This window comes from Archocentrus centrarchus, chromosome 24 (genome assembly GCF_007364275.1).
Source record: "Archocentrus centrarchus isolate MPI-CPG fArcCen1 chromosome 24, fArcCen1, whole genome shotgun sequence".
NCBI classification, from domain to species: domain Eukaryota; kingdom Metazoa; phylum Chordata; class Actinopteri; order Cichliformes; family Cichlidae; genus Archocentrus; species Archocentrus centrarchus.
Window position 1 is genome coordinate 10945883 of NC_044369.1, and position 14673 is coordinate 10960555.

General features: G+C 39.0%; 1 protein-coding gene across 1 annotated transcript in view; it reads left to right on the top strand.

Moving 5' to 3' along the window:
• Window positions 1-14051, top strand: part of slc24a4b (solute carrier family 24 member 4b) — a 34425-nt gene extending 20374 nt beyond the window's left edge. The window contains 9 exon segments of the mRNA XM_030721473.1: window positions 1154-1190; window positions 1193-1244; window positions 4459-4628; window positions 4858-4999; window positions 5810-5976; window positions 9677-9791; window positions 12746-12858; window positions 12970-13035; window positions 13902-14051. Of these exon segments, the coding sequence (XP_030577333.1) occupies window positions 1154-1190; window positions 1193-1244; window positions 4459-4628; window positions 4858-4999; window positions 5810-5976; window positions 9677-9791; window positions 12746-12858; window positions 12970-13035; window positions 13902-14051 (1012 nt within the window).
• The last annotated feature ends 622 nt before the right edge of the window (window positions 14052-14673 follow it).

A 14673-nucleotide genomic window follows, 5' to 3' on the forward strand; every position in this document is an offset into this window, starting at 1 on the left:
AGCGTATTCAACACAGGAGCTTTTTGGAGGAAAGCTTGCTCAAATCCTGATTAACAGTGTTCATATCTGGCATTTTTTGGCTTGATTACATCTGAAATACAGACTTTGAAGTGTTTTATACAGTATAGCTACATTTTAACTATTTACAGGGGGAAAAAGTGGGTGTTTTCTTCAGTCATTCTGCCTTGAGACCTTCTTTTTCATCATAGGCCTTTCAAATTTTGGACTCCATTAGGTAATTGTTGTCTTTCCAGTCCAAACTGAATAATACCAACCAGGTTGTCCTTTGCTGCTGTCTGTCCAGCTGGCAATCTGTGTTACACTCAGCAGCAGCCTGCACTTTCACAGCCATAAGAGTTTAATCTTTCCCCCTCTGCAGTGGCTAAGAGCACAGGCTTAACCAGATCACTCCTTTCCTTTCTCATTTGGAGGAAAGAAGTGCTTACTGTAGGATATGCTGTCATATGCCCCCCACCCCCCCCCAACAAAAAACAGAAATCCGCTGCCCATTTTAGGTTATTGCAGTTGAGATGGAATAAAGTGGGTTTTATATAGCACGGCCTGTACACTGAGGTGACCTTGCAGTGCTCGGCTGTGATTTTTCACAAGCAAGTAGGACACATGCTGCCAAATAACAGCATTGAAAAGTGAGGTGCACTACAGTATGTAGTACACACGAATTATGTGCATCAAGTGATAATTGCATACACAAGCTTCATTTTAATTTAAAAAAAAAATTTTTATTTCTTCTTCCCTGAAGATGTTGTATTTAACTAGGAGTGCTTTTAATTGATATAATCAGGTAGGCTTGTTGTTGCATTTGGGAAATACATTTTCTCTCTCTCTCTTACTCAGTGCAGAACAGCTCATTATGTATAATGTAATGCAGTAATATATATTAGAAAGTGAGCCTCCTGAGTTGTAAATTGTATAGAAGATATAAAAGGATCATTTTGGCTAATTAATACATACTGTATTTCAAAAAAATTGGAGCCTTTCATCTAAAGCAGGTAAACCCTATTTGCAGATGTAAATCTTGACACTAAATGTCTGATTTAGTTTTTCCCTTTTTTTTTTTTTTTTTTTTTTTTTTTTTTTTTTGGACTCTTAACATGACTTCTAATTTAGGGATTATATTTCATCTTTTTACTAGATTCAACTCCAGCATGCAGAAGTTTTTCATGGGAAAGTCAAAAAAAATGTGGCGAATGGCAACGCTGCGGCCAGCAGCGAGATGGAGGACGGTAATACTAGTTATGGCTATGTTTGGGATGACGATCCGTCATCGCCTTTGCTTCCAGGTAAGGTTAACCAGACAGGCTGTGTACCAATGATTAGTCTCTGCCGAGTAAGAGACTGTATGTTGAAAAGGTGTCCTGAGCAGCAACGTGGCTAATTCTCTGGAAGAATGTGGGTATTTCCCCTGCTAAAGGGTCTGTGGCTTTAATCTTTGCTTCTTTTTGCTTAACTAATCTGAAATGCTTCTACTTTATTCTGCTGAAAATAGTTAATATAGTTAAACATTTTGGGAAAATGTACTCATTTGCTTCCTTGTGGTTAGATGAGTAGATTAATGCCACTCTCATAGGAGTATGTAGCTATGGCCAGAAACTGCAAAATACAGATTGTGAACTAAAACTGCTAAACCAAAGGCTAGCAGCTTTAGCTTGTGGCCATGTGCAACCTGTTCAGCTGCTAGTTAACAAATATCTTAATCAGCCAATCACATGGCAACAACACAGGCATGTAGACATGGTCAAGGTGACCTGCTGAAGTTCAAATTGAGCATCAGAATGGAAATGAGAGGTGATTTAAGTGACTGGTTACACTGTTATGAATAACCATGTTATTCATGACAGATGGGCAGATGGTTTGAGTATTTCAGACACTGCTGATCTAATGGGATTTTCCCACATAACCATCTAAAGTTTGCAGAGAATGGTTCAAAAAAAGAGAATATCCAGTGAGTGACAGTTCTCTGGCCGTTCTCCTGATCTCTGGGTGAAAATGCCTTGTTGCTGCCAGACTGATTTTAAGCTAGTAGTAACAGTAACTCAACCATTGTATGCTGAAGAGCTTCTTTGAATACACAACGCGGTGAACCTTGATGGGCTGAAGCAACAGCAGAAGACTACATTGGGTTCTAGTCTTGTCAGCTAAGAGCAGGAAATTGAGTCTACAATTCAAACGGGCTCACCAGAATTGGACAGCAGAAGACTGGGGAAAAAATATTGCCTTTGAGGCCCTTAGTACCAACTGAGCATGATTTTTAAATATCACAGCCTACCTAAGTATTGCTGCTGACCATGTTCATCCCTTTATGACCAGTGTGTCCATATTCTTATGCCTGCTTCCAGCAGGATAACGAGCTCAAATCATCTCAAACTGGTTTCTTGACCATGAAATGGCTTCGCTGCTCAAATGCCCTCCATAGTCAGCAGATCTCAGTCCAACAGAGCACCTTTGGGTTGTGGTGGAGTGGGAGATTCACATCATGGATGTGCAGCTGACAAATGTGCAGCAACTGTGTGACCTGTCGGGTCAGTGTGGAGTAAAATCTGAGGAATGCTTCAAACACCAAACACAAGAATTAAGGCAGTTCTGATTGCAAAAGGAAGTTGAACCCCATAATTAGCAAAGTGTACCTAATAGTGTCTTTATCATATAGGCATGAGGGTGGAAAGAAAACACATTTCAGAAAATGTCAGCAATTCCAATAATTTAGCAGACGCTCAAAGATCACGCAAACGTCAGTCCTTTTTATCTCTATGAAGTGCACTGGCAGAATAGACGGTCTGTCATTTTTCTATTTATTATGGTTATTTTAAAAGTAATTTCCTCAGTCCTCCTTTGGTGATAGGCAAGTGAAGCTTATCGCAGGACATGAAATGAAAGGTTAAAAAGGGAACAATGTTTTTTTTTTTTTTTTTTTTTTTTTTTTAATGTCACAGGACATTGTCTTGAATCTCAGTTATTCTGTAATACTACCTTTAGTGCCACGTTTGGGTTAGATTACCTCATAGCCACAGTTCTCCACTTCTTCCTTCCTTTTTATTAACTCAAAAGCTTCTAATTCGCAACATGTAACCCTTTGAGAGACTTAACCTTTCCTGCTTTGGCTGCATTAGTGTTAACATGCCTGTCTGTTTAGCCTTACTAACTTTTTCTTGCTTATTGTCAACAGTGTTGTGCTGCTGTGTGCCAGTTCTTTCTGCTTGCATACTACTTTTCTTCTGCTGGTCTCTGGGGCGTAGACCCACTCACTCCTGAAGTGGTAATGAATTTCACAAGAGGAAATGTTTATGCCGGCTCTGTTTACACATTTAATTTATGTGCATTCTTGCATGCATAATGAGTCAAATTACGGCTGAGTAAAACTAATAAGTGGACCGTAGAACTTTTAATTCCCCACACACTGAATCTTATTACTAATTGTGTGCAAAGACCAAATGCGGATTTACTATATCTGAAGTGGACTCAGCCAAGTTGCAGCTTGAGTTGAGTTAAAGGTGCCAGCAGTTACATATTCAGAGAGGCACACTTTGAAATCAGTCTTGGTCAGTAAAGCATCAAACACTTGGGAGACAAAGGGTTTTTAAACAGCTCCTTTCCTCCAGAACTATTCTTCCTCTACAGAGTAACTGATCATAAAGAAAGGAGCATTTGAAATTGCTTACCATTTGGAAAAACTAGATGGCCGTCGAAGTGGCCTAAATGCACCTTCTAGAGTTTATGGAGCGCTAGCAGCATTTATGGAGAAATGTTTTGAATGGGCCCTTGCTTTATTTACGTGTTTACACCATTACACATTCTTACTGATAGTTTTACATTTTTCCAGGGAGCTGAAGGTGGTGGTAATGCTCTGTGAAATATAGTACTGTGCAAACAAAGGTAGGAAAGAGGGCTGCTAACAAGTAAAGGTGGATTAATGTTTGCAAGAATCAGAATCAAAAAATGAAAGCAATCAAAGGAAATGCCTTAAGGCCAAGTCACACAGGCCTATTGACCCCCCCCTCCCTCCCTTGCACTCTCACAAAGTTCAGTATTCAGTCTTTCAGCTCTCTAAATCTACTTAATTATAAGAGCTATAATTGAGTTGAATTCTTGGGGAGAAAATGCCAAAATTGATATTTCTTAGTCTACCAACTTGAAGCAAATTGAACCGGACTGAACACTATCGACATCCTGGAATTACAATGCTCCAAACGAACAGATGATGATGCCTTACAGACAGACTCCAGGAATCACTTACCTGCTGTCTCAGAGACCAGATAACATAAAGGCACCAACATCAATTTTTGGTTCATGTAGGAAAAGCTGGAGTGAAAGGAGTCAACATTAACTCTATAAAGTTATGGAGCAGATGTTTAATGCCCTTCGATTTTTTTGTAATGTTTTGGCTCATTCTTGTGTTTTGTCTTGTACTTATTGTTGTAATGTGTGCTTCTGCCCCTTTAGTCAAGCCTACCAAAGCTTACAGCCGTGGCTCTGTGGTGATGGTGGATGAGATCATAAATGCCAGCCCTTCAAAGTTCAGGTTTCCAGAGGCTGGCCTCCGTGTCATGGTCACCAGCCATTTTGGACCAAAGACCCGCCTGCGCATGGCCAGTCGCCTCATCATAACAGAGGTACAGCTGGTCGTTGGTGCTCCAGTAATTAGCTTTAGCTGCCTTTTACTGGTTAAAGGTGGGAACTATTTTCAGCTTTGTGTTTCGAAGAAGCCCTGAAGGGTTTCCTTATCTTACTCGGACAGTTACTTATGTTCACCGTACAACTGGAGAAGCCATATCCACGAAAAACAGAAGTAACAGCATGTCTGCTCATGTTCTCTTTGACTTAGTTTCTTTCTTTTGAAAGCGCCAGAAGTTGGTGCAAGCCGCCAATGGTGTGGAGACACAAGTGATCGACGGGAAGGTTGAAATCGAGAATGGAAACGTGCCAGAGGACAAACCCAGTGAGGTGGAGGACAATGACACCATCTCACCGTTTCATATTCCAAGTACGTACTTCATCTGTTTACTTGATGAATGTGTGTAATTAAGTGTACATGGATTTATGCATTAGGTGGGTAAAAAGATCTAATCTTTACATGCCAGTCATATTTTAAAACCTGTTATACATCCTCCTGTAGGTACTGATTTTTTTTTTTTTTTTTTTTTTTTTTTTTTTTAAGAACTAGAGGCACTCGAAAGAGTTTTTAGTTGGACAGCTCTGCTCAGTCTGCTTAAGAATTTCTTTCCGCTTCAGCAGTTATTGATGTCCTTGCTTAAATTAGGCAGCAGGTTCTTGTATACCAACTAATGATTATGCTCTTTGACATCTGAGCAGGGCTGCCCTTTTATCAGTCAGTGCCCGCTCATGTGAAAAGACAGAATCTCATTATCCTGATTTATCATGAAACAGACAAATTCCTCTAAGTGGGTGGAATTGGTGTTGTATCTTATTAGGTTATAAATGACATGGAAAAGTTTTGGTGTTTTGAGGAGCAATCATGTCTCATGCCACGCAGAGTTCTGTCGGTATGAATGCTTCATTTAAAGAAGGGGAAAAAAAGCTTTCCGTGTTTGTGGTAAATGACAGATGGGGCAACATGTTTATCCCTTGGACAAAAACCAAACAAGAAATAAATGCAAATGGAGCCAGACTTTGGACAGTTATTTTCAGTGTGCCCTTAAACTAAATAATTTTTGAACATTGTGCTCATGTGTCCCACTTCAGTGTAAAGAGCGCAGTAAACAATTTTATTTTTGGGGGGTGGGGATTGTCTCAAAAATGTGACCATCGTGATTTCTTTGTTGTTACACTGCAGGGGGGATTGGCAGTAAGGTAAAGTGGCTCCTCTCATGGCCTCTGCTCCTGCTGCTGTACTTTACGGTCCCAAACTGTGCCAAGCCTCGCTGGGAGAAATACTTCATGCTCTCTTTCATCCTGTCCACTGTCTGGATTGCCGTCTTCTCCTACTTCATGGTCTGGATGGTGGGTGTCATATTTGTATGTCTGAGATTGTGTTTTACAAATTCTGGATTTTAATTGAGTAATGCTACTCTGCAAACTGAAAGATTTAATTTTGCTTGGTAATGGTGCTGAAGTGATTATTTGATTTGAGAATTATTTATTTTTATGCTGCTTTTTTTTTTGTGTGTGTGTAATTAAAAGTGGAATATCTTTTGCTGTGGAACTGTTGGTTGAAAACAATACAATCATTCAGGCCTTCAAATAACTCAGTGGAATTTTATTTTATTTTTTTTGGCAATTTATCATGATTGTGTACTATGTAAATGTCTTCTCTCCCCTCATGATGAATCATTTATACAAATAAGACAGAAAAATCCAAAACAAACAATAAAAGTTTAACCAAAGGTTTTTATAAAACATTCAAGGTAACTTATTTGGCAGTCTTTCAGAATCAAAACTGCCTTTGTCATCTTAAGTGCATACCATGAATATAAATGCTATCGTGTCTGCGCTCTATGGTGCAGACATAACACAAGACATTGACTAAACATGAGGCAATAGACTGCAGAATAAAGTATAAGCTTTATGTATCAACAGTGAAACCTTAACATTCAGTATTCATGCACACTAAGAAATAGAGGACGAGAATGGACCTAAAAAGGTACGAAGGCTTTGTCGCTCCAGCTGTACCCCTAGTGGAGTACAATATTGTACCTCTAAATCTAGGAACAATTTTGTACCTTATTGTCTGTACCTTTAGAAGAACATTTCTGTACCTCTGGTGACAAATAAGTGCCTTTATGTACAGGTACAATACTGTACCCATTACAAAGGTACAAATTATGTACCCAATGAGGTACAGCTGGAGCGACATGGCTAATGGTACCTTGAGAGACAAAACAAACCCTTAGATTCACAAAATATTCTTTATTATCAAATGTATAATTTAACATCAGTTTCATTCAGTTTAAAACAAGAACTGAACAGAAGACAGAAGAATGTAATGTTGAAAACAAAATATATACTGAAGGCTGTTATAAAGGCTTCACTTAGGCCCGTGCAGTGACATAACATCTACTCTACTTTCACCAGACTGGGCCCGGCACTGGTCATCACCGTCTTCCACTTATTATCCACCAGTTGAATGGTTGGATAGGGTGTAGCAGCATCTTTCTATATAAATTAAGAAAAAATAAAAAATAAATAAATAACCAAGCAGCAAAAGACATTTTTTCCAATTAATTTATGTAAAATAATTTAAAAACCTTAGTGTTAAGTTACAAGTTTAAAATATTAAGTAATACAACTTTTAAATATGTTAAATGGTGATCAATATAGTAAAAATAATTCCTTACTCGAGTCATTTTTCTTTCCTCTTCACTTATTTGAAGAAGATCTTACTACAGTTCAGATGCCTACCTTTCCCAAAGTGATGTAGTGTTCAATCTTTTCTCTGAAGATGGATGGCAGGAGGATGAGTCCAGCCCTTAAGTCGATTCCTCAAATGCAAAAAAAGAAAAAAAAATCATACAGAGCGTAACTACAGCAGATCTACTTTCACATTTATTAGCAAGATGATTGTGACTACCTGGTAGATCTTCAGCCAGGGCATCTTTTCTTGCGTCATAGTGCTGTTTTGCCAGCACAGACTTTCCCTGTGCAAGCTTAAGTACATTTAACAAGACACCAGCAAAGCCGTCTTGACAGATGGCAGATGTTGAAGGGTGAATTCTGTCAACCTCATCAATACACTGTAGAATACACAAACACGTTGTCAATTATTATTGTTAAAGGCAGCTAGTAATTCAAATCTAACCAAAATAACAAAAGCTAGAAATGCAGCTTCTAGTTCAAGTAAATTTCGCTGAGTTTTTTTTTTTAGGATAGATGGTGTAGCTGAGCTGAAGGGAGCTTTAAAGGAGACCCCACAGCTAATACTGTACAAGCCCCAAACAAAGTAGTTAAACAAAAAAAGATGGAATTACTTAGCTCTTGTGATAGTACTTCACTAAAATACTAATATTCTGAAATTGCAGAGAAGTTGGGTAACGCCCTGTGCACACAACATGCTAGGTACTGTTAGTCTGAAATTTTAAATGAATGGAGACTGAGTTAGACCATGAACATGAATAGGTCAGATTACTTACCACTGAATCTTCTTGCCTCGTCTTCATTCATTTTTATTCCAGCTTTAGATATTTTTTGAATAAGTTCTTCGGTGGACAGGCTGCATAAAACCGGAGAGTCCGCCATTTTACATCTCTGGCGCCTTTTTTGTCGCCTGGGAGGAAACACCCCACCCAACACTGACTTCTACTGGTACACTTTTGTACCATTTGCTCTGACCAGTGATTTTGTACCTCTGATGGTCCACAGTAAATCACCCCAAGGGTCCATCTCTGTACTTAGAGGGAACTTTCCTGATAAAAGTACCTTTTGGGTACAAAATTTACCTTTATTTTTTTGTGTGTGTAGTGCTCAACTGTTTTTGAGAAGGCTCACTTCCACTTGTATTTGAGGTTTTCTTTGGAAGAGAGAAACTAAGTCATGAAAGCACTCCGAGGCACGCTTCTCAAATAACATTTAAAATGTCTTGGCATGGTTAGGTACAACCTTTTTAAAAAAAAACACACCAAAAAAACCCCAAATGTTTTGGCCCGCAAGCCTTCATCAGGAAGTGAAACCGAGTTCATGAGAACAATGGATCTTTTCTAGTGGTGTTCCGCCAATACGGACCTTCCACTTATGGTATTCCAGCAATGGCAAGCTTCCACCAAGGGTGAGAGTGGAATATCCACCAGTGAAGCTCTGCTAGTAGGAGGAATCCTCAAAACCTGTACAGATACAGGAGCCCAAAAGGATATCACCAAGTCCAAAATGTTCTCAAAATTCAATCCAGATCAAAGATGAACACACAGCAGCATCGCACACAGATGTGATGCATCTCCAAAGGCAAATCAGATTTATAAAAAGTAAAATCCTAGTTTAAGCCAGGTTATTTTGTGACCTGAAATTTATAAATCCATAAAGCTTCCCTTTGGTTAAGACTCCTTCTTCACCTCTGTAATACAATGTAACCATTCTACATTTGCCTAAAGTGAAAGATCCCTGGTTTAATCCTGGGTGGACATACAGATTCCTTTGGGGTTGCATCAGGGTGGCCATCTGATGTTAAAAACTGCCAAATCAAACGTGGAGTTACCCGCTGTGGCAACCCCTTGTGAATAAAGAAGCAGCTGAAAGTAGCTTTAATGTAGTAGTAGTAGTAGTAATAGAAATGCACAAGTTGGCCTATAAAGTTCTTGGAATGTAGTATTGGTGATGGTGGCCTTAAATGGCAGTATGGTAGCTAGTATGGTAACTAGCATGGTTAGCAGCAAGCTAATAGGAGCAAAAGAATAGCTGTAACCCAAGTAGCCTATAGCAATGTCTAATTGCAGTTAAGCTGATCATTTTTTTTTTTTATTTATTTATTTATTTTTTAATTGTTTACAGAACTTAAAAAATAGTTGATGTAGCCTGAAGTGTGCTAGCAGTGGCTCCAAATATTGTAGCATATTAGCAACAGCATAGTCAACTGAAACCATCCATTACATACTGAAATGGACTCTAAAGGTTCCCACTATGGTTCAACATGTTTTTCATAAAGGAACATTTAAAGTTTTGTGTGTCTTGCTTTATATTGCCATTTTTGAGCACTGACATGCTTGTATACTTTCAGGTGACAATAATCGGCTATACTCTGGGAATTCCGGATGTCATCATGGGCATCACTTTCCTGGCAGCTGGGACCAGTGTCCCAGATTGCATAGCCAGTCTCATTGTGGCTCGGCAAGGTATATTTATTTTTTTATTTCCCCCACTTTTCCATCTGTGGTTTTATGATTCTGCAATGAATGTTGTGATTATTCACTGTAATATTCAGTTGGACTACCTTTTAGCTTTGACAGCATGCATTCACCAGGGCATCATTTTTATAAGCTTATGTCCCAACTTTTTGCATTAATATTTTGCCAATATCTTGTATTGATGGGAGAACTGGACTGCTGTATAAAGTTTTTTCCAGTACATCCCAAAGATGCCCAGTGGTCTGCAGTGGCCAACCCATGTGTGAAGATGTCTCATTCTCCCTGAACCACTCTTTCACAGCCCAGTCAATTTGTAAAGGCTTATGTGTCCATTTCCAAGCAATTTGAGGCTGATCATTCTACAGTGAGAAATTATCCACAAGTGGATAACACTCAAAACTGTTACCAATCTTCACAGGAGTAGACATCCCAGCAAATTCACGCTAAGGTCAGATGGAGCAGTGTTCAGAAATGTGGGTAGGGGGACCCAAACATTACATCTCAGACCCTACAGATCTCAGGTAACACTAAATGTTAAAGTTCCTGATGGTATAATTAGAAGAAGACTGAACAAGTATGGCCACAGCTTAGTTTTGCAACGTTGCATCTGAACAAAACAGAAGACCTGTCCTTTGGATAGTCAAGACCACAGTGGAGATGTTTGGCCAAAATACACAGCGCCATGTTTGGTGAAAACCAAATGCAGCATATCGACACAAACAACTTGTATCAACTGTCAAATACAGTGTTGGAGGGCTGAGATTTTGGGCTTGTTTTGCAGCCACAGGACCAGAAGCAGGATTCAGTCTTAACCAGGTAACTTCAGGGTTAACCCTGGGTTTTCTGTACTACAAAGGTGGGTGACTTACCAGGATATACCGCCATGGTAACTTATACTGGGAACCTAACCTTCCCTGGGGCAGATTGGAGATCAATTGCCTACTGACCAATCAATTCTCGGAAATGGTGTCACCATTCCTGGAAGATCACTTGGACCTCTGTGTAAAAATGACTGGAGGGTCTAAAGTGTTGCGTGTATTTTAAATCTTTACACTCAGTCCATTAAACACCAAGAGAATTAAAAACTAAAACTGTCCTTTAAACATTAATTTAATGAAATGCTTAATTGTAAAAGATTCTCCTGTTTTAATGATATAGTTGTGATAATAAGTCTGTTAACTTGTACAGTCAGCATTTCTGCCGTCTTTCTTTTCTGGCTTCAAATAGGCTAGACTTTATTAATACAGCAGCTCTTTTTCAGTTCTACTGACCAAAGCACTTAAAGCACACACTTTTAATACTCTATTACTCATAGCACTCATATTACTGCTTTATCTGCAGCAGCTGTTTAACCTATTCATATTTTTTCCATAGTATAGTTTCATCTTCCTTTTGTAAAGTCAGCCGCTCTGCTTCCAGTAAAATATCCATAATTTGTGATTGGTCAGATGGTGGCAGTGCCATCTCTTTCGTGTGAACGTGCAGGGGAAACCCTGGGTTAACTTAGCTGTTTGGGGTAAGTGAATCCAGGTAATGGAAATATACCCTGAGTATGTTGAACTTGTTTCGTAGTACAGCGTTCTGGGCACCTTGCAGTCACTGAGTTGACCATGAACTCCTGTCTACCAAAGTATTCTAGAGTCAAATGTGAGGCCATCTGAAAGTTAAAGCATTAATTGGGTCATGCAGCAGGACAGTGATCCCAAGCACAGCAGTCCAGACCTCAACCTGGCTGAACTGCTGTAGCAGGACCTTAAGAGAGCTGTGCATAAATGAATGACTAAACTTTAATGAACTGAAGCAACGATGTAAAGGAAAGCAGGCCAAAATTCATCAACACCAATGTGAGAGACTGATAACAACCTATAGAAAACTGTTTGGATACCTTTTAGGAGCAATAACAATCATGGGGTGTACTTAGTTTTCCTCACACTGCTGCTTCATTTCTTAGCATTTGTTAAAAAAATGACTGTGCATTCTGTTCTGTTGTTCACCTGAGGTTCTATTTACCTGATTTTTAAGAATTGGCAAGGACCAGAACTTCATTATGTTGTGATAGAAAAGGGTTGTGGTGGCCTTTTTACTATGACTATCATCTCCCAGAGAAGGTACCAGGGTTTCTGGACTGCTTCCTCCCCACTCCCAGTTGCATTGTACAGTTTTAATTTGGACTTAATTAAATCCCTGAATTCTTTTCAATTTTTTTGTTGTGAAATAATGTTGTTGTTGTTAAACTGAAGTATTTGCCCTTGCATTCTGTCACAATCACGAATCCATCCCCAGCTTCACTTAAGAATGGCCCAGTCCTGCTTCTAATTTATTTGTGGTATGTTCTGATGTGCTTTTTTTCTTTCTTTAAAAAAAAAAGTGAACAACTTTTCCAGTATTATTGACCTTCTCTCAACTTTTTAAAAACATGTTGCTCAGATATAAAATTTAAATTCCAAATTCATCTTTACATTTGTTTAGTTTGCGTCGCATGTTGTCCTAACTTTCTTGGAGATGGCAGTTATTTACATACATAATTGCATAAAACCTACAGATGGAAAATGTGTTTTGCAGGTGTGAATTTAGAAATGCAAAGCTGTAAAATTATTTTTTTTTAAAGAAACTAGCTTAGCATATGCTCAAAGCTGTCAGTTGTCTTTTATGTGCAAAGTTTTTTTGTTTTTTTTTCTTTTTGCGCTCCTCTTCAAGTAGGGATGTACAAAGTACTCAAGATCACAGGAACAAGAGAAAATAGTGCAGAGCTGTTTATAGATGTTACGTGCAGGCATGCGTCATTGCTTTCCCAGCTGAATAAGGTTAGGGCCCTCGTGAATACCAGAAGGTACAGAACAGAAGAATAGCTGCAAGTGAAGTGTTTTTTATTTGACCTAAAAGTCTAGAAGAAAAACTTTCAAGTTTTTAAATAACTCTGTTTGGTCTTTGTTTTCTTGCAGGTTTGGGAGACATGGCAGTGTCCAATACCATTGGCAGTAATGTGTTTGATATTCTCGTGGGACTCGGGGTTCCCTGGGCGATGCAAACCATGTGCGTTAGCTATGGATCAGTGGTGAGGGGCTAATTTACTCTACAAGAATTTGTACTCGTTTCTGTATGGAAGTGTATATGAAACCACCAAAAACTAGATGAAAGGTGCAGATGAGTCATTTTTGTGTTTCAGGTGATGATTAACAGTCGGGGGCTCGTGTACTCGGTGGTGCTTCTGCTGGGCTCTGTGGCCCTCACGGTGAGCATAAAATGTTTACATGTTGCGGTCAGATTCCAACTTCTTCCAGAAACGTGACATGGCTTACTGCTCAAGTATACATTTAAAGTCAACCTTTAAGGTATTTTTACATAGATAAATAAGATCACTATTTGATTAGTACTGTCCTGTTTATATAATGTAATTGGCATTAAAAATTCAGAATTCTGAAATATTGAAACTTTAACCTTTCTGCTGCATTCGGCAATAAACTGAAATGTGATATCCTTCTAGTCAGACAGATACATTCATAAATTTCACAGTGTGACATCAGATATACATGAATCCCCATATAGTCAGTGGTCAACAAATATTGCTTCTACAAACGGTAGTTAGATTTTGTGCAGCAGTATCAGTCACGAATTTGCGCTGCTGAGTCCCAGGCATTGTCCATGTCATTTTCCACTTGAGCGCATTTTATTATTTGTGATTGTCAGCATGCAGATGTAAATAAATGCATAATTATGAGTGGAAATTGTTGCAGTGAGTAAAAAAAAGAAAGTGCGCCAACTGGAGGAGCTCAAATGTGCTTAATGGTGAACTTGAAACACTGATCAAAGATGGAGGTGGTGTAACTTGTCTCATTACTGTGTAGTCAGCACAGAGTTCATAAAACTTAATTGCACATTAATAAGCTGTTTTGTGAAAGTTTAAATTGGATGGTATTTTGCTTCATCAGTTTTGTCTTAACAGACTTTACCACTACATAAATAATAGATTTCTCTATTTTTTTTTTTTTTATTTATATTTTGTGTGTGGAGAAATGAGTTTTTAATAAGAAAAGTGACCTTTTTTGTTTTTGCTCAAAGTCCAGATTCATGCTCAGGATTTGATTTGTGTGTTCACAGGTGCTGGGGATCCACCTGAACAAGTGGCGACTGGATTTGAAGCTGGGCGTGTACGTCCTCCTCCTGTACGCTGTTTTCCTCTGCTTCTCTATCATGATAGAATACAACGTCTTCACTTTTGTCAACCTTCCCATGTGTATGGAGGAGTAGAGCACAGCAGCATGCCTCGAATATGGAAACCTCAAGGCTCCCATAGCAACCCCCAGTTTTCTTTTCTACAATAACACGGACCTATCAGCAGACTGTTCTTCTCCTTTGCACTCTCTCTTCTTTGTAATCCTTTTGTCCCAAATATGAATCTAATTTCCTTACTAGGCAGTAAGCTGTAAGAATGGATGCCATTCTACGTCTCTGATTTGTCTCCTTGTCACACAGTGCCGGTCCTCAGTGCCCATTGTTTGGGGCATTGCCTGTTACTGCAGTATTTAGTTCCTCTGTGCACCTGCTATCTTTCTACCCATCTAGCATGCCTTTAGATGTTGGGGACCTCCAGAATCATAAGTGCCCCTGTTATTTGTTGGTGTGTTTTCAATGTTAACGTTGTAGAGATTCACACACCATTTCCAAAGCTTTTCCACAAACCAAAAGAGTCTGTTGAGGAAAGAAAAAAGGAAAAAAAAAAATAAAAACAAACCCCAAACCTTGATCCCAGTCAAAGCCCTCACACAGAACTTTCCTTGAAGTTATTCCTAAAAGATTTACCAAGAACCCAAAGACGCACTCCCTCTTGAACCTTCTGGAGGAGGGTCTTGTTCTTGGCAGCTCCCCTCCT